The following is a 24,213-nucleotide window of genomic DNA, read 5'->3' on the forward strand; positions in this document are numbered from 1 at the left end:
GCATGTGACATGCACGTGATGGATAGTTTTTATTACCTTCCAATATTTCCCTTTCCTCTTTCAAGAAATTATGGGCGTGTGGCGTAGTTGGTAGCGCGCTCCCTTAGCATGGGAGAGGTCTTCGGTTCGACTCCGGACTCGTCCATTTCTTTTTTGCCCTAAATTGATTTAGAGTACCTTTTTTTTTCTTAAAGCTTGCTTATGATGGATATATCAATCAATAATTGTTAAAGCATTAGCAGGTAGGTATATGAAAAGTAATAGTGAGAAACTGTAAGATATCGATTATTGTACAAGAAAGAGTAACCTAAATTTACTTTTTTGCTTAAAAAGGGAGGTATTTTATTGAAACATCCCTCCATAGAAATGAGATGAATTCAAAGGATAACTATGAGATAACGAATTCCTCAGGTGATAGTGAAATTGATAGTGATAATGATTCATTATCCTATTCAAGACCAATATTCGTTAGAAGAAAAGAATCTGGTTGTGATAAAGAGGTTTTCAAATGTGATGTTTCAAAGAAAGTCGTTGATACTGTTGGCTCAGAATTAAAAACTGATCTCAAATTGAAGTTTATTCAAGCAACTGATTTAAAGAATAACAATTCTTCTAAAATAAAGCAGTTTTCTGTAGGGAAAAAGCAAAGCATTAGGACAGGACATTATCGAGAATATGGGGAAAGTATTCAAGGTTATAAATTAATAATTACCGAGGAAGAGTTGCAAAAATTGGAGAATCAAGATACAGAGACGTCAGTTTTGTCGGATGATGACGATGGAATCGATGTATATAAGTATGAAAATAGTAGTTTTGATAACCGTGAGACATTTCGAACAATCATTGAAAATTATTGGAACTCAACAAAAGACGACCTTAAGTTGCCATTGTTGAAATCAGTGAAATTTAACGATATAGATATTATTGAATTAGATGTAGATTCGGTTAGGAGATTTTACGAAATGAGTTGTGTCCAATTGAATCGAGACTATGAGGCTATAATTAAAGAAGAAAGAATTAGATGGCATCCTGATAAACAAGTGAAACTACTTTCCCTCGATGACGGACATTATGAAGAGAATTTCCGTAAAGTAACAAAACTTTTTCAATTAATTAATTCAATATGGGAAGAGTTTGTTTAATTGTCTGAGATATGTAAATAACTATTTAATAAAATATTTCTCTTGATTATAATACAGATTGAACCTTTTAAAGAAGAAACTCTGATAGGTTTTTTTTGCATTTATGGTTTTATGTCCCTTTGATATTAATTTCATTAGTTTATTATTTTTTTTTTGCTTTATTATTTGCTTATTTATCTATTTAATTATTCTTTTACAAGCGAGTCTGAATCTCTTGGAGTTGTCGCGATCTCGGTTGTTTGGTCTTCAGAATTCTTGTCTAATTTTCTTTTCTTTGGATCTGGTTCTTCACCATCTTCTTCAACCGAGCTATTCTGCTTTTGTTTTATTGATTTATCAGTGTCGTCTTCATCATCATCTTCTTCTGCTTCACCTTCATCTTCATCTTCTATATCAATTTCTTCACCTTCATCGTCATCACCATCTTCCTCCACATCATCTTCTTCTTCTTCTACACCGTCCACTTCTTCTTCCTCTTCTTCCTCTTCTTCTTCCTCATCCTCTTCTTCCTCTAGATCTTCTTCTTCTTCCTCCTCTTCATCAACTCCAGGTTGTTCAGGAGGGTATAGATCACCTTCATTTTCGTTATCCCATACTATGTTGAATCTGGTAACTCTTGGTTTTTCAGCTAATATATTTCTTACAACGTGATCAACTTGTACTTTTGCAGGTGGGTTTTCTCTTAACTCTTCATCATCATATTCATTATTAACGTAATAGCCTACTCTTACGAATTCTCTACCGTCATAAGAACAACTCAATAATATTACTGTTACACTAACCAATTCACTGGCTGGGATTAATTCTGCAGAAGGTGGATCGGCAGTGAATACGAATTTATTTACACCGACAGGGACAGGACCTACTAAAATTGAATCTAGTTCTTGATCATGTTCTAGAGAACGGGAAGAACCGACGTATGTTAATTTCCATTCCAAATCATGTTTTAATGATTCTAAACATTCGAAAGTTATTTCAAATTCATATGGATCTGAGAATTTAGCAGGATTGTTCAAAACTTTTATACCTAACAAAGATACGATGGACATTATTTAGATATGGATTGAAGTTTGTTTTAATATATATATATTTGTGTGATAGATTGTATATTCTACTTTCCCTTCACTGTGAATGTTGATAATCTTCAATGGCTTATGAAAGGAGTGGAAGAACGATAATAATAATAATATATAATCTTCATAATGGTTAATGTAGTTATATAGAATGGACAAGGTAGATGGGATTAAATGAAAAATTACAATATAATCAATCAATCAATAAATTGAAAAGTTTCAGCAGATACACGACGCGTAAATAAAATTATCATTATCAATAATATTATCATCGTTTCTTCACGCGTCACTTCATTTGGTGTGATTTTTCATCTCTGTCTCTCTCTGTCTCTGCCTTTCTCTATCTTTTTCGTAATAACATTTTGCAGTTACCCTGCTTTGACTGTCCGTTAAGGCTACAAATTTTCGTTTTACCCTTTTTCTCTTAATTGAATTGAATCGATAACTTTTAAGGAACTGCATGTGAGAAAAAAAGACAAGTAAAAGGGGGGGCGGGCGTGTCACGTGGATATATTCGGGTAATGGAAAGCCCCAAATTTTTATCTTTCTGAATCGAATAGTGCCAAAATGAAAAAAAGCAAAAAAAAAAAACAGAAATAAAGGCGTTAGTACGGGACAACAGACACCTAAAAGAACTTCACACTAGCCGTTTGAAGGAATCTCTTGACAAGGGATATACATGTTTTTTTTTTCTTTTTTGGCCACCCAGCTATGAAGTTCTCTTAAAAATAGATAGGCAGAGATGAGAAAAAGAGAGACTAACATCACGACATCCCAGTGTTCCCACAAGGATGTGAACTTACTTATCCTAATCGGGAAGTATAAGAACTGACTATTAATCAAGATAGAAATTAAAATTCAGTAAAATAGTAGCACTGTTAGATAAACTACACCACATACCAATAACAATGACCAGACAACCCCTCTACACCACACCACACTTCGCTTTCTCTCTGTCTCCCAAACACCACCAGTTAATCTTGTTCAAAAATGTTTGCACTGTTAATTGTTGGAAATACTGGCAGCTGCTAAAACAGAACCCATTCCCAGAGGAAATGGAATAAAAATAAAAATGATGATTGATACGTTCGTTCGTTCGTTGTTGACATCAAGATGACAAAAATAAATATCCAGAACTACGATGGGAGGGAGAGAAAGAAAGATAGAAACAAAATACGTTGTAGTAGATTTTTCGTACGAAATGCAAAAAGACGACCTTCTCTTACTGCAAGCGGTGGTGTACTGCTCACAATGGGACTCTTCGGACTTTGGCCCTTTTAGGAAAAGAGATTGGGAATTGATAGACAACCGACAGAGTAGACCCCGGAGAGAAAGTGAAGAGAGATCTCCCCATCCAACAAACGTCAGCAGCACTTAACTTCTCTTTGTTTTCTGCAGCGGGTACTCCCACTTTTATTTATTTTCTTCGTTAGTTCTGGGCAGCAGTTCTACTACTACCACTACACATATACACACAAATCCAACGACTGTCCCCCCCCCCCCCAAGATCACTCTGAGACTCTTGGTGCAAGACAATCCATCACAAATCTACCCGCCACCCACCCATGCACCGTGCTGAACAACAAGACGTCGCTGGACAGTGGGAATGGAATGGACTGGACTGGCCAATAGCTCCATTAAGAGATCCAGAGATAGAATGAATGGGATGGATGAATGAGTCTGGGCTAGACTCATGAATATCGCTGGCCATTTTCTCTCTCTCTCTCTCCCCTCCCTTCCCCTCTCCTCCCCCAAACTTAATTCAGAACAAGAGCAAGAACGAGAACGAGAACGAGAACGAGAACCATTCTGCCCGTGCACTTCTAGTGTTGCAACAAAGTTTTATCTCTTGACAAAAACTCTTAGGCTGCAACCACAATCACTTGGCCTAGGAACAGAATCAACACAGTATCATCTTTGTTTCAAACTGGTTCTAAAGCCCATCCAACCAGAAACGACGGAAGGGGGGCGAGGAAGTGATAAGTACACCACCGCCCACTACCGCCGACGACAACTACAACTACAACTACAACTACAACTACAACTACCAATCCCGGTTGATTTTTTCTGTGCAATTTCAGACCGTCTAGCCAGACTGTCTTGTCTCCCTTTATTCGTACCAGTTTATCCTTTTTTCTTTACTCTTCAGAACTAATCTACAAGGAGACTGAGACTGAGACTGAGACTGAAACAAGAAGGTTCCAACAAAAACTTAAACTACACTGTAGCTTATCTTATAATATAATTAGTTTAGCTTCATATTAGCGTTATCATGACACACTCTTCATATCTCTTGGGATCAATTGCCTATCTCATCTCAACACATCAGTACTACAATTGTCCTACTATTTCGAATTGGAAATGCTTCTGTATAACATGAACCCGATTGATCATAGAAAGACCTTTACCAAAACTTGAATTTCCAGTTGGCTCTTCTCTTCTCATTGCCTCTGATTGTTTCCCGAAACCTTTCCTCATCCAAATCCAAATCCCATCTCAAACCCAACAGACTAGCAGAGAGACGAGGAAGGCACTCGCAGAGCCCGCCCATCTTTGTGTGAGTGAGTGTGCGTATGCTTTTTTTTTGGATTTCTTGCCTTCACTCTTTGCCATCTTTCTATTCCTATTTAGGTATCCTGATGGAAGGAGGTGAATCGTTGGCTGCTATGGATCACAAACTCACGCTAACCATAACCAAAATGCCTTTTTTTGCCCACTGCCGTTCCCTTCCGCTCTTTCATTAAAAGACATACCATACCATACCATACCATACCATACCATTGCTTAATTCAATTGGCAAGAATATCAAAAAGTTTCGTTCTATTATATTTCTTGGTGTGCTCGAGTGGGTTTTACTATTTGATCCTACAGGGTTAGCGCAATAAAGATCGAGAACTTGTATTAAAGTTTAGGATAGAAAGTAAAAATAAAATAAAAAAATTTTTTTTTATTCTTACTTTCTTAGTTGTTATATTTTTAACTATGTTTCGATTGGGATAACACATTTGATATATAAATAGATACAAACAATCCCATATTCTGATCTGGATCGATCTTACCGCTGCACTTTTTTTAAATTCTTGTTTCGATGTGTATCTCTTGTTTTACCTACTTTTTGCTTATTCCTAATCCCCCCACCAAATCGTACCCACAACTTTCATTCATTCATTCAAAAATATATACCTTTTTGTTTAAACAAAAATATATTATTTTACAAAGTTCTTAAGAAACAACAAGTTTAAAAATCAAGTTAACTTATTATTCTAAGTTACAAATTCATTCCTTTCTAAAATATAAAAAAAATATATATATATATTTTTTTAAACTTTTGTTCCAAGATATCTTCCTTTTATTTTTATTAAACCAAGTTTTAATAATAGTTTCCAACAAAGAGTGATTTTTGACTAACTCACATCGACGTCTTTCCTTTAACTAATAACGATTACAAAAATTTATTAATCGATATTTTTATTTTATATTTTTAAGTCAATCCTTTACTATTCTATTTTTTGTAAACTTCAATTCTATCATTTTACAGAAGTTACAACTAATCTAGAAAAAAAAAAATAATAATTCATCCAAGAATTTTAAAAAATGAAAGTCTCTACTTTAGCTTTATCCGTCTCATCAATTTTATCATTAGCTGTCGCAGCTCCTCATAAATTGCATCACCATGGCCATGCTGAAAAAAGAGCTGTCACTGTCACCAATGTCGTCGACATGAACGGTAATGTCATTGCATCTCCCAACGTAGTCACCAGAACAACTTTGGTAGGTCAAGCTAACGTCGCTGTAATGACAACTACCGTTAAAGCAAACGCTGACGCTGCCGTCGCCGCTGCCACCACCACTTCAACTACCACTTCTGCCGTCGCCGCTGCCACCACCACTTCAACTACCACTTCTGCCGCCGCCGCTGCTTCTGCTACAAGCGCTAATGTTGTCGCTGATTCCGGTTCTTCTTCATCAGGTTCCTCTTCCTCTTCAGGTAGTGGTTCGATCGATGGTGATTTATCTGCTTTCTCTGGTCCATCTCAAAAATTCGTCGATGGTACTATTAAATGTTCTGATTTCCCAAGTGGTCAAGGTGTTATCGCTTTGGATTGGGTCGGCTCTAATGGTTGGTCCTCAATCATGGATATGGATGGTAACATGTCTTCTGAATGTAAAGATGGTTACTACTGTTCCTACGCTTGTCAAGCTGGTATGTCCAAGACTCAATGGCCATCAAATCAACCTTCCGATGGTAAGGCTATCGGTGGTTTGATATGTAAGAATGGTTACTTGTACAGAACTAACACTAACGCTGATTACTTGTGTGGTTGGGATGTCCAATCTGCTACTGCTGAAAATACTTTATCTAGCCAAATTGCTATGTGTAGAACTGATTATCCAGGTTCTGAAAACATGGTTATTCCAACTTTATTGCAAGCTGGTGGTTCAGAACCAATCTCAGTTGTTGATCAAGACACTTATTTCTCTTGGTTAGGTAAGAAAACCTCCACTCAATACTACGTTAACAATGCTGGTGTTTCTCTTGAAGATGGTTGTTCTTGGGGTCAACCTGGTTCTGGTGTCGGTAATTGGGCTCCACTGGTTGTCGGTGCCGGTTACACTAACGGCATCTCATGGTTGTCATTGATTCCAAATCCAAACAACAGAGATGCTGCTAACTTTAATGTTAAGATTGTTGCTACTGATGGTTCCTCTTTAAGTGGTGTATGTGCTTATGAAAATGGTCAATTCACCGGTGGTTCATCCTCTGGCTGTACTGTTTCAGTTTTGAAAGGTTCTGCAAAATTTGTTTTTTACTAAATGAATTATTGCAAGAATAAATCACACTATAACTCACAGCCGTATGTTTAAAGTAGCTTCCAATTTTTTATGCTTTTGCCTTATCATGTTTGTTTTTTTTAAAAAAAATTTTGATTAGTTGTTTGGCAATTGGTTTAATTAAGTTTACAACCAATTTGTTATAAATTTCGACTATGATACTATTCTATTATACCCAATTTTTTTCAGGTTTTGAAATTCAAATTTGTAACACATTTATCTTTTTTTCGGTTGTTATATGCTCTTTTGTCTTTACTATTTCTGTTTTCGATCTTCGTGAATTAAGGCTTGATGCTTTTAATTCAATTATATTTTGTTCATTCGGTTTTTTATGTTTTTATACTTTTTACAATGGCTAGTGAGCACCTTTTATACCGTATTTATTTTTTGTACTATTAATCTTATTACTAGAAAACCTACTTATTAAAGTCTATTTTTTTATTTGTTTTAACGTTTATGTCATACAAATGGAATTAAACATCTTAAGGAAAAAGTTAATTTTGTTACCCAAAACATTTATAATTTATTATTAAGGGTATTTATTCCTATTTTTTTAATCAATTTCAAGAAAGTAGATTGAATCGTCTTAACATTAATTGCTTTAACTTTACCAATTATAAAATTCACCATCAGAATTGTAAATTTTATAGAAAAATATTCATTTATTTATTCATATATGATTACATAAAATTGTAAACATTTTACCTAGTACGTCCCTTTGATTTCAATACAAATATCAGTAATAAAAACAAAATAATAATAAAAATGTCATTTATTAAGTTTATCTCAAGGAACTTTCTGGCAATGGTGGAATGAAAGCACCTGATAAATCTAATGCTGGTTCATCACAACTGTAATGACTGTAACCTAAGGCACCGACACCACCAGCACATAACAAGAAGTTTGGATTTTCGTTCAAATATCTGAATTTTGTAATGTTAACAAATGGAACACCATTTTCATCATGAGAAACACCCTCTGGCTTGTTTGGAAGAGGTTCACAATCTTGTTCAATACCTTTCATGAACCATAAAGCTGCAAAGTAACGCAAAGAGTGACCGTGTGCGAATACTAAAATATCAGATGACTGACCTGCAGCTTGAGCTTCACTATGAGCTTTTTGTACTCTAGCAATAAATCTTGATAATCTTTTACCAATTTGTTGAGTACTTTCACCATTTTCACAACCATCTCTCCAAATAGACCATGGTCTTTCCTTATCCAAACCTCTCTTTTTTCTCAATTCCTCAATTTCAGCGGTCATTAAACCTTCATAATCACCATAATCCCATTCTTGGATATCTTCATCGACAGTAACCTTGACTCTAGCTCTTTGTTCTGGAGTTAAATCCTTCAAAACCAATTTCATAGATTGTTGAGCTCTGGTTCTTGGAGAAACGAAAACATGGGTAATACGGTCTGGATTAACCAAGTTATATTCAAAGATACCTTTACCGACTCTTTCCATTTCAGCAACACCATCTTCAGTCAAAGTTAAATCAGTTTTACCGGTATAATGACCAGTCTTTGACCATTTAGTTTCACCGTGTCTGATAAAGACACATCTTTGGATAGTTTTAGTCATGATTGGGATCGTACAAATATATCTATAGTATGGTTGACGTAAAAGGTTCTTATTGTTTGACAATTAATCAAATATTTCGAAGTACCTTTTTTTTATCGAACTGTGATATTTCAGTATAGTTTAAGATTAAGAGAGCAAACGCAAGAAGAAAGAGAAAGTCTACCGAGAAAGATGAATTGAGAGGTCAATTGAAATCAATTTAGAGAAAAGTATTTTCCAATTGAGTTTACTAAACAATTGCATCCTGTTTAAATATTAAATTTAGCAATCTAAGTCATCACCATCAATCATTAACTGAAAAAAATTTTCTTTTTCTATTTTTTGCTATTAATCAGAGAGGAAGTAGACGGTAGCTACTAGAAAACATTTTTAGTTTTTTCAGTTAACTTCTTCTTAAGTTTCTGGGGTTGCTCATACCATGGAAAAGAGTACTGAACCCCACCTGTTTATTAATAATTAAATAAATCCCCCAACCCACTTCCAAGAAAACTTTTCGAAACGAAACATCGACAAAGAAACAACGACGGCTAAACCAACATGGAATCCTTCTTTCGACTGATTTGTTTTTTCTGTGCACAGATGAAAGCAGGAAGCCCTCCAAGCTTTCGAATTGGAATTTAAAGGAACTTGTAGATTTTGAAGTAGTGTTCTATGAAGTTAAGCAAAAGTATATGGCAAAGCCAAGTAAAGGAAAGCACGTTAAAATTAGTCTTGAATTGTAGTGAATTGTAGTGAATTGTAGTGAATTGAATGAATCTAAGGTATTTTGTAATAATGACAGGCCATTATGGTGAACATGTATGCAAGTAATGGAAGAGTTTTCGAGAGCAGGGGGGAAGGGGCTCAGAGTGTAAGCGATGAGATGTTGGATTGATTTTGGGAGAAGGGGGGGGCTACATTTGCAATTGGAATTGGAAGAAGAAGTAGGAAAGGGATTGGGAAAAGGGAGTGAAAGGGATGGAACGTAAATTAATTAAGCTTGTTTTCTTTGTAAAAGTGATTCCATTTGGTTGGATTGAATTAACGATACAAGGGGTGGTATTGTTCTTGTTCTTGTTCTCTCCCATTTGGAATTGAAGTAATTTACATGAAAAGAAAAGAATATCGAATCGAATGGTTTCAGCCATACTTTCAAGAAACGTTCAATCCTTGGGAACTAATCAAAAGTCTGCCAAAAACATGGTGAGGTCAACGTTTAGTAGTATTATCTCTATCTTTCACATTTATCTTTACATTTACATTTACGTTTACCGCACCATTAGACACTAGGAGTTTAACGGTTATTAATCAGGGGATAATGCAATATAACGACACAAATTGTATGTATACGTAATATCGCCTTTGTATTATGTATTGTATTATGAATAAGTATATGCATGTATAGATGTAAAACTATTCTTGTAACAAGAGACCAATAGAATACAGATATGCCAGGTGTTGTTACCACGTTGTTATCTTCTAACTTATTAAATGGTTATGGCATGCCATATGGAGAAGTGTGATAGGTTACTTGAATGGTCTTAGTTTTCTTGCAATTATTGCAAGCCTAATACTACTCTTGTACACAGCTATACAAACACACACACACATATATATATATTGCACTCTAACACATCTTTGTTTTTTCTTACTTATAATGGAGGAAAAATTATGACAGGTCCAAATATGCTATCTAGTTCTATAATGTACATCTTTTTGTGATTGTCTTTGATTCCATAATGCCATATCTGTTTCCCTTACAAATATATATATATATTTTCGCTATTCTAGTCAAGTTCAATCTAAACTGACCTGGTCTAGTTCAGTTCATTCTAGTCCAGTTCAGGCTGATACAATCCGTCCAAATCAATTGAGATTTAACGAATTCACTGTGCTCTTTTTCCCACAACCAATCTTAAAACTACCTTAACCATATGATAATCTGTCAGTCCAGTTATAACAATCTTAACTTAACTTAACTTAATTTAACTCAACTTCATCTTGACTTGTCATTGCTTTAGCAGGTTCTGCTCTGTATCTCATCGCGAAAAGAAACTATTTTAAGGTTTCGATATCAACGTCATCGCGAATATGTGGCCCATCTCGAAATTTCGAATTCGAATTCGAAATCGATATCATTTAAGAAACAGGATCAAAGCTTGTATTGATGTTAACTTATTTTAATTTAGTTTATGCTTTGGATATGATTTAATGATCTGTCCATTCAAAACTGGAGATTGTTCAGTATTTAAATAAAGTTTGTTCGTTGTCTCCAATAAAAAGGTTTTTTGAGGAGTCTAGGACTGGTAGAGATTAAATTTTGATCTGATCTGATCCGACTGAACCAAGGAATACGCTACTTCCAGATATTGTTTTGTAGTTAATTTCTCTCTCTCTGTATATACGTATACACATTGTTTGCATTATCGATTGTTCAGCGAAATGAAGAGAGATGATCGTGACAAACTTGTATTAGGCTCTATCATAACTTTTATATTTTTGATCTTCCAATTATGTACTCGATCAATCCCTAATAATTATTATCAAAATGGAATAAATCCATTGATTGATCCTATAGAAAGATTTAAAGTAGACCAGGAGAGTGGGAATAGCATCGTGAGAGTTAAAAATGAGGATGCAAGTTTAGCTGTACCATTTTTAGATAAAATTAATAAATTTTGGTATGTAGGTGGTCAACCACAAATAAGGAATGCAGAATACATACGGTTGATTTCCGCTTCAAATCCAGATTCAAATGGATTGATTATGTCAAATGGGATTGGCGATAATACAATTAATGATTTTGAAATCATAATGAAATTCAAGATATCTTCAAACAAAGATCAAATTAATACTAAAAAGGCGACTTCAAGTAGTGAAGGATTAGTGTTATTAATTACGCCAGAAAATGAATTCTTAACTACAGATTTGCATTCTACTTATTCAAAAAGACAATACGAAATAAATTCTGGAGGCATTTTACCTTCAAGTACGGATCTAATGGGTTTCCCAAAAAATTTCCCAGGTTTATCCCTAGTTTTAGATTGCTATCAAAATGACAAATCAACTATTACATCAGCTCCATTTTTCGATGCTTTTATTAATAATGACCCTTCAAAATACCATTATGACCGTTTTAGTGACGGTAAAGATAGTAATATTATAAAATTAAACCCTAATCATATAAAACTAAAGGATTCTATGTTGAGTGGCGATGATGTAGAACTTCGGTTGATTTATCTAGAGAGTATTAATTTCTTAAAGATTGATATCAAGTATGAATCTGAAGGAAATATTTGGATAGAATTATACCAATCAAAAAATCCATTATTTGTTCCAAAAAATCCAAAAACTGGCCAGAGATTCATAGGTGTAGGTGCATTATCTAATGAAAACCCTGTAAATATAGACATTCTTAATATTCAAACTAACGAATTTCATTGGGAAGGTAAAGATGAATCAATTGAAGAAAGCTTCGATTATGTACAAAAAGTTCAATTATTCCTACAAAAAGAATTTGGCCAACGAGTGACAATGGAGAGAGATGAGTTCATTAAATGGAAATATTTAAAGGCTCAACCAAGCTATAAACACACAGAGAATACCAGGAAATCGACCAAGTTTAAAAAGGATAAAATTACAAACCAAACTCTGCCTACAAGAATTGCCAGAGGTCTTTTCAAAGTGGTATTGTATGTGTTGATCTTAGCATTTATTTATCTGGCTACAGTTTATATTAGAGTTACTATTAGGCATATCAAGAAAAGAAACAATTATAATGATGGATTGTTACCAAGATATGTATGATATAGAGTATCATAAAATATTTCGACAATTGTTTTTAATGATGAACGCCATAGATTCCAAACATATAAAATTATAGATTATAACATGAAAGAACCATAAATTAACATGATAAGGATTATAGATTATGAAATTACCATTTTTTTTGTACCAACGATAGGATATTTTATTAGAATTCATTATAAGAATTACGTTTTTGCATTTTTATTTTACGTTATTGAGATCTGAAATTACTTACATCAGTTCATTAAATTCTAGCATACATTGATGTGCATCATTATTTATATTCTTATTTTTAATGACTTTAACATCTATATTTATATTTATTATGAAGTGGTTAAACCAAAGTATATAAATTATAGTTGAAATGATTATATTATATTAAATTAAATTTAATTTAGTAAAAATTACACCTTTTTCATTTATTTTGTTGGCTCAATACGAAATTGAACACCCCATAATTCAGTTTCAATACCGAATAAACCACCTAATAATCTATTATCTCTAATTTTAACAGATTGAACTTTCTTGAAACCTTTCCTTAATAAAACCTTTTTCATTTCTTCATCAAACGAATAAATAGCATACACAAGTTTCATCGATTGGCCATATTTACCTTCTTTAGCAATTGTTCTAGTACGAATCATTGACCAATCCAATAAATCTTCTAAAATACCACTCTTAATATAAACTCTACGACAACCAATACTTGACATTGACATAACTAAAGATTCGTCAGAAGATAAGACTTTATTTTCATTAACTGTAACCAAAGCAATTGGGGTTTGTCTATATACAACGATATGAGTATTTTTCAGTTGAGGGGAGTTGGCTTCTTTGGAATCATTTGAACTTGATAGCTTTGGTAGATTCACACCAAATATGACTTCACCATTGGAATTTGTAACTTCATTAATTTTACTTTTAAAATAAGCATCAGTGACTCTTGATAATAAGGTGAAAATAAAAGAGGTTGATCCCAAAGTCAATATAGCACCAGTACCTAATTGTCTTTTATTTAGTAAGAAAAATTGATATAAATAACCAGAGATGGAACTTGAAGTGATATTACCAGGATAATATAAATTCAAAGCAAGGTAAAGTGTAACAATTGTACCTATAGAGAATAATGTGAATGGATGAAATAATAAAAACTTATTAGCAATTGATTGCTGTTGCTTAATAAAATCAACAGATAAGTTTAAAGATGCAGTAGCTAATTCAGGAGTCAACGAAGTACCATAAATAGTTGGTGGAGCATCCTTATCTAATGGCTTATCTAAAGAAGCATCAACTTGAGGTATTTGTAAATTTTTTTTACCAGATATCATAGTTATTGGTGTAATAGTTCTATAAAGATTTTATAATCAAGAATAACAATTCAGAACCAAAATATACAGAAAAATTTGAAACTGTTGACTATACATACATATTTATATACACATTTTAATATTTAATCATTACCATTGTTAAGTTCAAAACCATCATCATCTCATGTTTTTTCAATTTTTAATCTAAAGTGAAAAAGTGCTGAAAAAAAAAATTTTGATGCCTCTCTTCTTAGTAAGAGGTACTTTGATCCATTGTAAAGCATGTTGCTGTATAATGAAATAAGTAAGTTATAGAGAGGTAGACAGCGAGTAAGAGAGATGTGGAATTGATAAAATCGGTTATTATCTGGCCATAGTTAAGAATTATTTTAAAAATAGCTTAATTATCGATTATTTAACGTTAATTTTGGTAGGCAAAAAAAAAACAACTGAATGAGATGATTCTAAGTGTTAAGCACGTGGAATATAACGTTTCTTTAAAGGTGATAGCTACTTAAGAGAATATATAAAACCAGAGACACATATAGGAAAGGAAGATAAAGAGGAGGGGGGATTGTTTTGATTGTAATGATGAATTTCCTATGATAGTTGTTGTTGATATTTGTAGTTTGATGAAGATGGTGATGATGAGTAATCTTTGTTGAAACTGTAGTTGTAGTGTTGGTTGTGGTGACAATGGCCGAATTATTATTATTTGTCAATTCAGTAGCATCATTTAATAAGAATTTTTTGTCCTTTTGAAATTGATCCCATTGAGTGTCGGTTGAAAAATCTGTGTCGTTACCATCATCTTCATCGTTAGATAGTTAATTGGTAGTGGTGGTGTCAGAGGCAGCAGTTATAGATTCATTTTTTTGTAATGAACTATCTTCATCTTGTGAGATTGTGTTTTCATTTTCATTGGATTTTGTCAATTTTAACTTTTCCAAAGTCAAATTACCCAAGTCTACACTTGTAGAGACCAAAGCTCTTGGTACACTTTCTGATTTATTCAAATTATCTTCGTATTGTGTTGAGACAGTTTTATAAGTGCTTTTAGCAGTGTCAACAGTAGGCTTAACGATATTATTTATTTTTTCCTTTGCAGTATTGACGTAAGTTGAAGATTGAATTTTATCAGTGGCAGGTTTTACAATTTTTTCGTAATTCTTAAATGCCATATCTTTTAAATCTGTTGAGATTGTTTTAGTTGTGATGGAAAGTTCATTTACATGTGGCAAATTCTTATTGTTGATTTCTTCAGAATCTTGGATCTCATCTGACTTTTTATTTGAATTTGGCAAACTTGGCATTTTAAATGGCTTTACAATAAATTCTTGTAACAAAGTGTTTGTTATATTTGCCATGTAATCAATGGTGAAAAAGACCAACCAAGAGCCTGGAATGATATTTTTTTCATGAGGCTTATTGTATTGGTTGATCAAAGAATCTATACCATCTCTTAATATTAACAAATTAAACAATTCGTCGATTTTCCAAATGAAGTTTTCCAAATATTTATAAGAGATTTTAATAAAGAAAGGTGAGTTTGGGGAATCAATGAGATTATTTTTCAATTTCAAATTCAAAGACATATAAATGGACAAAATCTTAGTTAAGATTGAAATTGATAGTAAATAGTTGATCAAATTTGAAATAATCTTATATTTAGTCAAATGGTTTAAAGTAGGTGAATTCTGAGCAAAAGTTTCAAAAGTATCCTTATTGAAGATAATTTTAATAGCTGTGGAATCAGTGGCTGGAGCAGGTGAACTTGGTTTCATTATTGGCGATGTTAACGAATTTAATGTATAGTAGTTTGTATATCTAGTGTGTGACTATCTTGATGAGAGTAATAAATAAACGAATAAATAAATAAATGGTAAAGTCAAGAGTTAAAGTCCAATTATGTTGAATGAATAAGAAATGTTAGGTTTTTATATAGATGAAAAAAAAAAGAATAAAAGATAATAAAATAAAATAAAACTAAACTAAATTAAATTGTCATGGTGTTAAGAGGGAGAGGAACTAGACGAAACCAAAAATGATAGATAGTAATAAAATTTCCAATGGCAAGCAATAAAAAAAAAGGAATTCACATCTTATGATGGCAGAAGCATCACCACCATCGGCACCCACCAAGTTGGATAGATTAGTGGCTGCAGCAAAAGTTGCAGCAGTGGGATAGCAAGAAGCATCACCATCATCATCACCATCTTCACCATCACCAAGACGAAAAACGAAAAAACGAAGACCATGTTGGGTTATGAGCACTCGAGAAGGGTCATTTGAAGCAAAGAGGTGAGAGTGAGAGTGAGAGCGAGAGAGAAGAACATTTATCTGTTAGTTCAAGAAATTGTAAGCCAAGATCAAAACTGTCGATTGAATTTGTAAAATGTAAAACGTAATTTGTAAAAAGGTAAATTGTCTAGTGGATGGGGATGGGATGGGATGGTAATTAGAGATGGTAATTAGAGATGGTGACTACAAGTCGAATCAAGTTACGGAAGAAACAGGGTATTGATGAAAAATTTGAAATGAATGTTAAGAGCTCGTGCCAGTGTTCGTGTTAGCAGATCACGGTCCACCTTTCTCAAACATACATTGCGATACATTTGATATAACTGATGTGTCCCAGCTATGCTTGCTGTAAGAACCATAACCATAACCATAATACATAATACATAATACGCATCCATAATAGACAAACCTTAATCATAATCATTTGTGATCAACTCTTCGCTGGGAGAAACTGCTATAGTGACGTAGTACAGAACGATGGATGGAACAAGTAGTCATGTCATATTCTTCCCGTGAAGGAATGGAGGGGAGGCCGGGCTGGGGTGGGACTGACAGTAGTTAATTCCGAGAACCGGGTAACTTGTAATTCAGAAAAGAGACTTATCTGTCTCAGCTACGCTAAGCTACACTACGATAGGGCATCTTAAAATGCATACTTTACAGTTTGACCGATCGTTACTTAGAGCTGCTGGTTTGTGGGTAAAATGAATCAATGAATCAATCAATCAAAGTATATGCCTTTGCCGTTTGCACTTGCACTTGCACTTGCCTTCACATTTTGCATTTTGCTCTTGATACAACCAAATTGTTTCTCCTCTCACGTCCGGGTATACAGAGGATAAACTGACCCAATTGTGTGGGTAGCGAAACAGAGTCTGTCACATGCACCGGAAAGGATAAACTCTGCTCCCACCCCCTTCCCCACGGAAGCACATGGTTCTCTGACGGATTCTTGGTTTCTTTCCAACTTTCAATACATTTTACTGCTACAAATACAAGATAATTTAAACTACATAAACCAATGTTGGTCCTTTAGTATGGTATGGTATGGTATGTATGGTATGATATATATGGATCATTGTGATTGCAATGAGGCTTCCCCTAAACTTCTCGTTGGGTCTTCCCATTGCGTGTCGTATAACGTGATACATGTTACAACAACCACTTCAAAATCAAATTGAAACAAACACATACCATAACAGTTCTTGTCAAACTGATACACAAAACTGCCTAATCTATACATATAACAAAAAACAGTCTGTAACATTCCCACAAGACAACAACAACCTCTTTAACATAAAAGAGGTAACACATCTTACGTTTCTTGGACCTATTATATCCCTTGCTAAAATAATCCCGTCCCCCATTCAGATACATATCCAGTCGCTGTCTTAACAAACTTTTTCATTAACAAGGAGGTCTTCCCCATTACTACTGGCATTCACAATACCATATACTCTCCATTAATCTCTATTGTTTCTCAACTTTCAATTTCAATTTCAATCTCGTCTCTCTGTTCTTGTTCTTGTTCTTGTTCTTGTTCTTGTTCTGTTCTGGTCTCAACCCTTATTCATCTTCCCTCTGGCTGCCCCCCCTCCATACCGTACCCTACCGTACCATATACTAAACGTTATTTCGAATTTCTTCTGCCCCTTCCGTTCCCTTTCTTCTTTTCCCTTCTTAGCGAACTGCATTGTTTTCATCCCAATTCATTGATTTTTCATCTAATTTCGATTTCGAATCGATTTCGAATTTATACATTTAAATCTGGACAACTATCCATCAACACTTTTCTTCTAATATAAAAACTTCTATCTCACTTCACATTCAATTCCCAATTCCAATTCTAATCCCAATTTGAATCTCTTTCTTACCACATTGCATGGACACCAAAGTGCTTCACACTCTCTTTTATACACCTTCGATCTAATCAAATAAAACTACACATAGACAGAAAAATGGTCAAACCTATCATTGCCCCTAGTATCTTAGCCTCTGATTTCGCTAACTTAGGTTGTAATTGTCATAAAGTAATCGATGCTGGTGCAGATTGGTTACATATCGATGTCATGGATGGCCACTTCGTCCCAAATATTTCTTTGGGTCAACCTATAGTAACTTCATTGCGTCATTGTGTCCCTCGTGTAGATGATTCTTCTGTGGAAAATAAAGATAAACCAAAGGCTTTCTTCGATTGTCATATGATGGTGGAATCTCCTGAAAAATGGGTAGAAGATTTCGTACAATGTGGTGCTGACCAATTCACCTTCCATTATGAATCAACTAAAGATCCTTTAGCTTTAGTAAAATAATCAAATCTTACGGTATTAAAGCTGCTTGCGCAATTAACCCAGGTACTCCAGTAGATGTTTTATTCGAATTGGCTCCTTTCCTAGATATGGCTTTGGTCATGACTGTTGAACCAGGTTTTGGTGGTCAAAAATTTATGCCTGATATGATGCCAAAGGTTGAAACTTTAAGAAAAAAGTTCCCAAATCTAAATATTCAAGTCGATGGTGGTTTAGGTAAAGAAACCATTCCAGCTGCTGCTGCCGCTGGTGCTAACGTCATCGTGGCTGGTACCGCTGTATTCAACGCCGCTGATCCAAAAGATGTCATCGATTATATGAAAGCAACCGTGAAGGAACAATTGGTCAAGGATAATATCTATGAAGAATAATTAAAAAAAAAGTTTATCTAACTGTATAGATAGTTTATATATAAATATACTCATATATATCTGTTATTTTACTTGTTTAAAGTTATTTGAAGTCAACTGAATGAGGATCCTGTACTCTCAGTAAATAGGATGACCCGTGTTTTATACAACAACTCCATTCAATTCTTCCCTAAATCATCTTCCAAACTCTTAACGTCAATTCCTATTTTTTGTTTCTCCCAGTCAACCCAAATAGTTGTGTTAGATTTCCAATTCCCCATTTCTGTGCATTGACTTAGATTAGACCCAAACAATTTATCATGACTTGGTTTCTTTAATAGCTCATTTATATTAGGAATTTCATCTTTTAATAATTTAGGATTCATATCATTCATATACTTTAACTGATCCAATGTTGGAAACTTCTCATGCAATTCCATATGCACCACGGCTTTGGTTTCTTCATTCTGACGTAATTTATCATATATCAGTTTAGCACTACTATTGCCTGCAATATTGTTTGTGAAAATTGATATTATCCTTGGTTGTGATTGCAAACTTCTGAACAATGACATCTTAGAATTTTACTATTCGAATCTACCCCAAAATAATAATAATAATAATGAAATACTCCTATAACTCTGAATAAGTATAATATAACGATACTCAATCCAAGGCATGCACAACCTTATAACTTTTACACTCTAACATCGATGTTTATATACTTGGTTTAATATATAGCCTTTCATTATTTCATTTTTTATGTGCCTGCTACCCGTTCTTAGTCGCCGAAAATATCAACCCTTTTATGTTTAAATATTGGTAAAGACTCACGAGCTTCATTTAAATCTTTATAGTCCAAATCGACCACTAATAATTTTGGTTGACTATCAGTACTCTCAATCTCGCCAATTATTTGACCCCAAGGGTTAATAACCATTGAGTGTCCCCATGACTCTCTTTTCTTATTAGGTTCTAAATCTTCAATTTCATGCACCCCTTGTTGGCCAGGCATTACTATAAAACATTGTGTATCTAAGGCTCTAGCTTTGCCTAATGCTTCCCAATGTAATTTACCCGTCTTCATAGTGAATGCACTTGGATAGCAGATAATTTCAGCACCTTTAATCCTTAATCTTTGTGCTAACTCAGGGAATCTAATATCATAACAAATTGAAGAACCAAGTTTACCAACAGGTGTTTCAATAATGTCGGGAATAATATTTCCAGGTTGGACTGAATTAGATTCTTTTAGTACGGGTCCGTTGGCAATATCAACATCAAAAAGATGTATTTTTTGATAATGATGTATAGTTTCACCTTTAGAATTTATATAAATTAAAACATTCTTAACTTTCTCCATATTATTACCAATATTTTCACTAGATGGCATATGAACACCTATAGAGACATCAATCGACCTCCCCTTATATAAGTTTGTCTCCTTTATAAAATTTTGCAAATTTTTAATAAATTGATCACTCTGGTGAGCTAATTTTATAGAATGTGATGCATCTTTTGCAAGATAATCTGTAGCTTCAGGGAAAAAAATCACTCTAGCATTTTTATCAATAGCTTGATTAATCAAATCTTTGACAACTTGCAAATTCTTACTCAAATTACTTCCAGCACATAATTGTCCAACAGCTATCCTAAATATTTTCGACATTTTAAGTTTAATTCACAATTTAATTTGATCAATTAAGTCTCAATAGATCCTAGTCGGTAATTTTGGCCACTTTTAATAATTCCAATTAAAAGAAGGCTCGAACTGGCCTTTGTTAATTTTTTAAACTTTCATTAATCCAAATTAGTTGGAACATCAAATCTTAGTCATCTAGATGAGTCTTTCAATAGCTTGAAGTAGTTTATCTCATTGAATAATAATATTGAATATTTGACAAAATTCAGAGAATTACCCGCAGAACGCGTGACCCAATGAATATTTTAATCCTAAAATTTAAAAAAAGACGCGTGGATTTGAAATGACATTAGCAATTTGGATTACTAAAGCCATATAAAATTAGAGAAAATACAGACTTTACTAAGGCCTTATTAAAAGATATACAGCAACATAGTGATTGTGAGGGAGTACCCAAACTATATAAAGGACTAAGATATTTACTAGAAAGGCCAAAGATTAGTTTCTATATGGAGCTATATTGCCATTATTATGTTTTTGCATTCTGACTCAGTAACGAGAAATCAAGATCAAAATTATATACGGAATACTTTAAATGAAGAAGAAGAAGAGCAATCACAGAGTCTGTATAACACTCAGTTACAGCCACATACAGTGCTACTGAAAGATGGAGAGACTACAGCTACTATGTATCCAATACCTGCATATCCAGAATTACTACCAAAGGGTTTATTAGCATTTTTATTAGATGAATTTAATATGGAAATTGAAAAAGGTGATAGTTTCCCTTATTATGATATGCTTAATCTAGAAGAATTTGAAAAAGTTTGGTTCCATGAAGGTGGTCATGTTTGTATCATGGTGTTAGGGGAAATTCCTGAACTTGATTATAGCTTAGATGACGATGAATTATCAGAATTGGATATTAATAAAGATAACCATGAAGATGAAATTGAAACTATGAGACATACTGCTCAATATAAGAAAAGGAAAGAAAGAAGGAATATAAACTTAAATATTCAATGGGAGAAACAATGTTTAGGTATCTTCTCTCTACAACCTGCTTATCCTGGTAGATCATCTCATGTTGTTACTGGGTCTTTCTTAGTCAATGCAGGTATTAGAGGCAAAGGTATAGGTAAAACATTGGTTGAAACTTTTGTTGAATGGTCGAAACGATTAGGATTCACTTCCTGTTGCTTCCCATTGATTTATGGTACTAATGTAGGAATACGAAGAATTTTAGAAGTGTTAAATTTCAGAAGGATTGGTAAATTGCCAGAGTCTGGTATATTAAAAGGTTTTGATGTACCTGTTGATTCCTTTATATATGGTAAAGAATTTACACATATAACAAAAAGTATAGATTCTCTGCGGGACCCTCAACAGAGTAATGATATTGCTAAATATGAAAGATTAAGATATTATCTAGAAACAGGAAAATATCCACCTCACTGTGACAGAAATGAAAAGGCAAGATTACGTGTTTCTTCAAAAACACATTCATTGCAAAACGGCAAGTTAACGACAAAAGGACGTGAAATCATTTACGAACCAGAACAACAAAAACAAATTGCATTAGAAATGCATATTGTTGAACATCAAGGTATTAATAAAATAACTTCCAGAATTGTAGAAAGATATCACTGGAAAGGTATTAAAAGTACAGTTTCTGAAGTTATAGCACAATGTCCCAAATGTAAAATGAGACATCAAGATGGTACTGGTGTAATTGTTATGCCTTCAGAAAATGTACGACAGGCACATATGTTACCACAACATCACGGAGAGAATAACGAGGATACATATCATACATCTACTTTATCACAAATGGCAGCTGCAGTAGTAAGAAACTTACAAAACGATGTTGAAAACGAAGAGGCTGAACCCACACCACCTGATATTACTCAAGCTAAAGGATCGATAATAGTTAGTTCTATGAACAATGATAATTCTATGATTAGCTCCAAAGATTTGAATTCTGATACATCAGAATTAACAACAACAATAGAGACTAGTTTAAGCAGTGAACATAATATGAATGCATTTGACAGATTTGTAGAGGAAGAGCAAGCAAGAAAAAGAAGAAGATATTTAACTGTTGCAGAGGACAGGGGTGAGGCATCTAAGATGGTAGTACATACAGAAGATACCACTGGAGAAGGTAACGAAGAAGTACCAGCTATTATGAATAATGCAGACGAAGAAATGATGAATGAGGCAATTTTAAGTCTGGAGAAGAACGTATTTGAAGTAGTTGAAATGGTTGAAAACGAAACAAGAAAACGTTCCAACAAATAAGAACATTAATTTTTAAACATAATAATAATCATTAAACTTTAAAAGGTTCATCCAGGGAGACAACAGAATATGATGCTTGTAAAATTAAGAAAAAATGGTTTCAACAACGATCAACCATATAAAGAAGCATATATAACCAAAAAATATGAAGGTTTTTACATATAGATATCCACAGATAAATAGCATAAATACAAATGAGTAGTACATTAGATAGATACACATCAATATAAAGCTCAATCTCCTGAATTACTATTACTAGACTTGGTGAAAAATGTTAATGGGAGTGTGTGGGGTGATGAAGAAACTTAACGAAATAACAGAAATCTCGAAGAGAACAAACGTAGAGCAAAAAAGGAATTGGGATACTCTTCAAGCTAATTGATATATACAGGATACAACGAAAACGCAAGTACCTTCAGATGCTGTAAAGTTGAAGTGCTTTTTCCTTAATAGTAGAGAAGCAACAAGGAATCATCAAGTTGAAAAAAAACTTAAGTATAAAATTAGATTATAATATACAAAATAGTTCAATCTCATCCGTATTAACCTTACCAATAAAAGAAGAAGGTCACACATCTGGACAAGTGAGTATTGTAACTAAGTTTTAGTTTCAGTTTGTTCGTTTGATCTGAAAGTATAGAATGTTTTCCTTTTTTAAACAGATTAGAGATATATTTACAGAATCGCATACATCTTATCAACAGATACAATTGTCACGTAAGGCATTTTTCCAATTTCTGGGATACTTGAGCAGTTGTGTATTGATAACGTTAGTAACACAATCTAATTATTTAGAATAATCAAATGGAATAACCAACATTCTCTTTCAGTATATTTTCCCATATTCTTAAGCAAGAAGCATTTACATAAAGCATGTCTAGAATTAATTAACTTATTTAGTAACTATATAAAAATCCAATAAAAAGACATTCGCACCATCAAGACAGGAAGAAATCTAAAATAATACCGACCTCTCGAACATAGTGGATACAGGGAAACACAACTTGATTGCCCTCGACGTACATAACATCAATATTAAACCCACATATGCACCTTGTAGTAACTATCCAACCATAAACTTGAATCATCCCACTACCATAAGCTTCCCCATCCATTTATCATCTCTCACATAACCTCAACCAAAGTTCAATAATAATTGAATGTGATGCAACGACTGCAACTGTTATATTTTTAAAATGTACTGCTACAACATGCTATGTTACGCAATATTGTTGTTACTGTTCAAGGTCAACCCACAATTTTCAAGACATCTCCCCATACCTCCTTGAGTTATTTTAATTCATCTCTTGATCCGTCACAGCTGTAGTCGCCGTTGTATGTTAAAATGTCACCAACTATCATCAGAACAATTCTGTTCCTCTCTGCTTTGATCTCGAATACATCCCCCAGTGTCTCTATATCTATCTATCTATCTATTATTAAGCTAAGCTAAGCTAAGCTAAGCTAAATATATATATTAAATGACTTAGTTCATCAGTGCAACGTCGGTTAGCCAGCTACTTCAAGATTGAGAGAATAACAGGTATATGTATGCGTGATTCTCTCTGGTTTGGGAAGGGGTCG

At 33.7% G+C, this 24,213-nt stretch overlaps 11 protein-coding genes, 1 non-coding gene and 1 further gene across 12 annotated transcripts, besides 2 other annotated features; 7 read left to right on the forward strand and 6 right to left on the reverse strand.

The window, feature by feature from the left end:
* Window positions 1-72: 72 nt before the first annotated feature.
* Window positions 73-145, forward strand: Kpol_448trna1. The gene has a single exon. It is a non-coding gene; the product is annotated as a tRNA-Ala (tRNA).
* Window positions 146-371: 226 nt separating this feature from the next.
* Kpol_448p1 (uncharacterized protein) lies at window positions 372-1,142 on the forward strand (the record flags this gene model as incomplete). The annotated part of the gene is made up of 1 exon (XM_001643122.1): window positions 372-1,142. One exon carries the CDS (start codon window positions 372-374, stop codon window positions 1,140-1,142), a length of 771 nt encoding a protein of 256 aa, XP_001643172.1.
* A 185-nt stretch (window positions 1,143-1,327) lies between these two features.
* On the reverse strand, window positions 1,328-2,191 carry ASF1 (nucleosome assembly factor ASF1; the record flags this gene model as incomplete). The annotated part of the gene is made up of 1 exon (XM_001643123.1): window positions 1,328-2,191. One exon carries the CDS (start codon window positions 2,189-2,191, stop codon window positions 1,328-1,330), a length of 864 nt encoding a protein of 287 aa, XP_001643173.1.
* A 3,618-nt stretch (window positions 2,192-5,809) lies between these two features.
* Kpol_448p3 (SUN domain-containing protein) lies at window positions 5,810-7,030 on the forward strand (the record flags this gene model as incomplete). The annotated part of the gene is made up of 1 exon (XM_001643124.1): window positions 5,810-7,030. The coding sequence occupies one exon, from the start codon at window positions 5,810-5,812 to the stop codon at window positions 7,028-7,030; it is 1,221 nt and encodes a 406-aa protein (XP_001643174.1).
* A 799-nt stretch (window positions 7,031-7,829) lies between these two features.
* SHB17 (sedoheptulose-bisphosphatase) lies at window positions 7,830-8,633 on the reverse strand (the record flags this gene model as incomplete). The annotated part of the gene is made up of 1 exon (XM_001643125.1): window positions 7,830-8,633. One exon carries the CDS (start codon window positions 8,631-8,633, stop codon window positions 7,830-7,832), a length of 804 nt encoding a protein of 267 aa, XP_001643175.1.
* A 2,421-nt stretch (window positions 8,634-11,054) lies between these two features.
* Window positions 11,055-12,419, forward strand: UIP5 (Uip5p; the record flags this gene model as incomplete). The annotated part of the gene is made up of 1 exon (XM_001643126.1): window positions 11,055-12,419. The coding sequence occupies one exon, from the start codon at window positions 11,055-11,057 to the stop codon at window positions 12,417-12,419; it is 1,365 nt and encodes a 454-aa protein (XP_001643176.1).
* Window positions 12,420-12,838: 419 nt separating this feature from the next.
* On the reverse strand, window positions 12,839-13,747 carry PHO86 (Pho86p; the record flags this gene model as incomplete). Its single annotated transcript, XM_001643127.1, has 1 exon — window positions 12,839-13,747. The coding sequence occupies one exon, from the start codon at window positions 13,745-13,747 to the stop codon at window positions 12,839-12,841; it is 909 nt and encodes a 302-aa protein (XP_001643177.1).
* Window positions 13,748-14,553: 806 nt separating this feature from the next.
* Kpol_448p7 (uncharacterized protein) lies at window positions 14,554-15,510 on the reverse strand (the record flags this gene model as incomplete). The annotated part of the gene is made up of 1 exon (XM_001643128.1): window positions 14,554-15,510. The coding sequence occupies one exon, from the start codon at window positions 15,508-15,510 to the stop codon at window positions 14,554-14,556; it is 957 nt and encodes a 318-aa protein (XP_001643178.1).
* Window positions 15,511-17,985: 2,475 nt separating this feature from the next.
* Window positions 17,986-18,336: a sequence feature (similar to hypothetical protein; correction of possible frameshift sequencing error~similar to Saccharomyces cerevisiae RPE1 (YJL121C)).
* Window positions 17,986-18,707, forward strand: Kpol_448p8 (the record flags this gene model as incomplete).
* Window positions 18,339-18,707: a sequence feature (similar to hypothetical protein; correction of possible frameshift sequencing error~similar to Saccharomyces cerevisiae RPE1 (YJL121C)).
* A 158-nt stretch (window positions 18,708-18,865) lies between these two features.
* On the reverse strand, window positions 18,866-19,261 carry FMP46 (putative redox protein; the record flags this gene model as incomplete). The annotated part of the gene is made up of 1 exon (XM_001643129.1): window positions 18,866-19,261. The coding sequence occupies one exon, from the start codon at window positions 19,259-19,261 to the stop codon at window positions 18,866-18,868; it is 396 nt and encodes a 131-aa protein (XP_001643179.1).
* A 206-nt stretch (window positions 19,262-19,467) lies between these two features.
* Window positions 19,468-20,355, reverse strand: NIT2 (putative hydrolase; the record flags this gene model as incomplete). The annotated part of the gene is made up of 1 exon (XM_001643130.1): window positions 19,468-20,355. One exon carries the CDS (start codon window positions 20,353-20,355, stop codon window positions 19,468-19,470), a length of 888 nt encoding a protein of 295 aa, XP_001643180.1.
* A 504-nt stretch (window positions 20,356-20,859) lies between these two features.
* On the forward strand, window positions 20,860-22,629 carry SPT10 (Spt10p; the record flags this gene model as incomplete). The annotated part of the gene is made up of 1 exon (XM_001643131.1): window positions 20,860-22,629. One exon carries the CDS (start codon window positions 20,860-20,862, stop codon window positions 22,627-22,629), a length of 1,770 nt encoding a protein of 589 aa, XP_001643181.1.
* Window positions 22,630-23,270: 641 nt separating this feature from the next.
* Window positions 23,271-23,429, forward strand: MCO6 (Mco6p; the record flags this gene model as incomplete). Its single annotated transcript, XM_001643132.1, has 1 exon — window positions 23,271-23,429. One exon carries the CDS (start codon window positions 23,271-23,273, stop codon window positions 23,427-23,429), a length of 159 nt encoding a protein of 52 aa, XP_001643182.1.
* Between the last annotated feature and the right edge of the window lie 784 nt (window positions 23,430-24,213).

The sequence above is a fragment of the Vanderwaltozyma polyspora genome, genomic scaffold, assembly GCF_000150035.1.
Source record: "Vanderwaltozyma polyspora DSM 70294 KpolScaffold448 genomic scaffold, whole genome shotgun sequence".
NCBI classification, from domain to species: domain Eukaryota; kingdom Fungi; phylum Ascomycota; class Saccharomycetes; order Saccharomycetales; family Saccharomycetaceae; genus Vanderwaltozyma; species Vanderwaltozyma polyspora.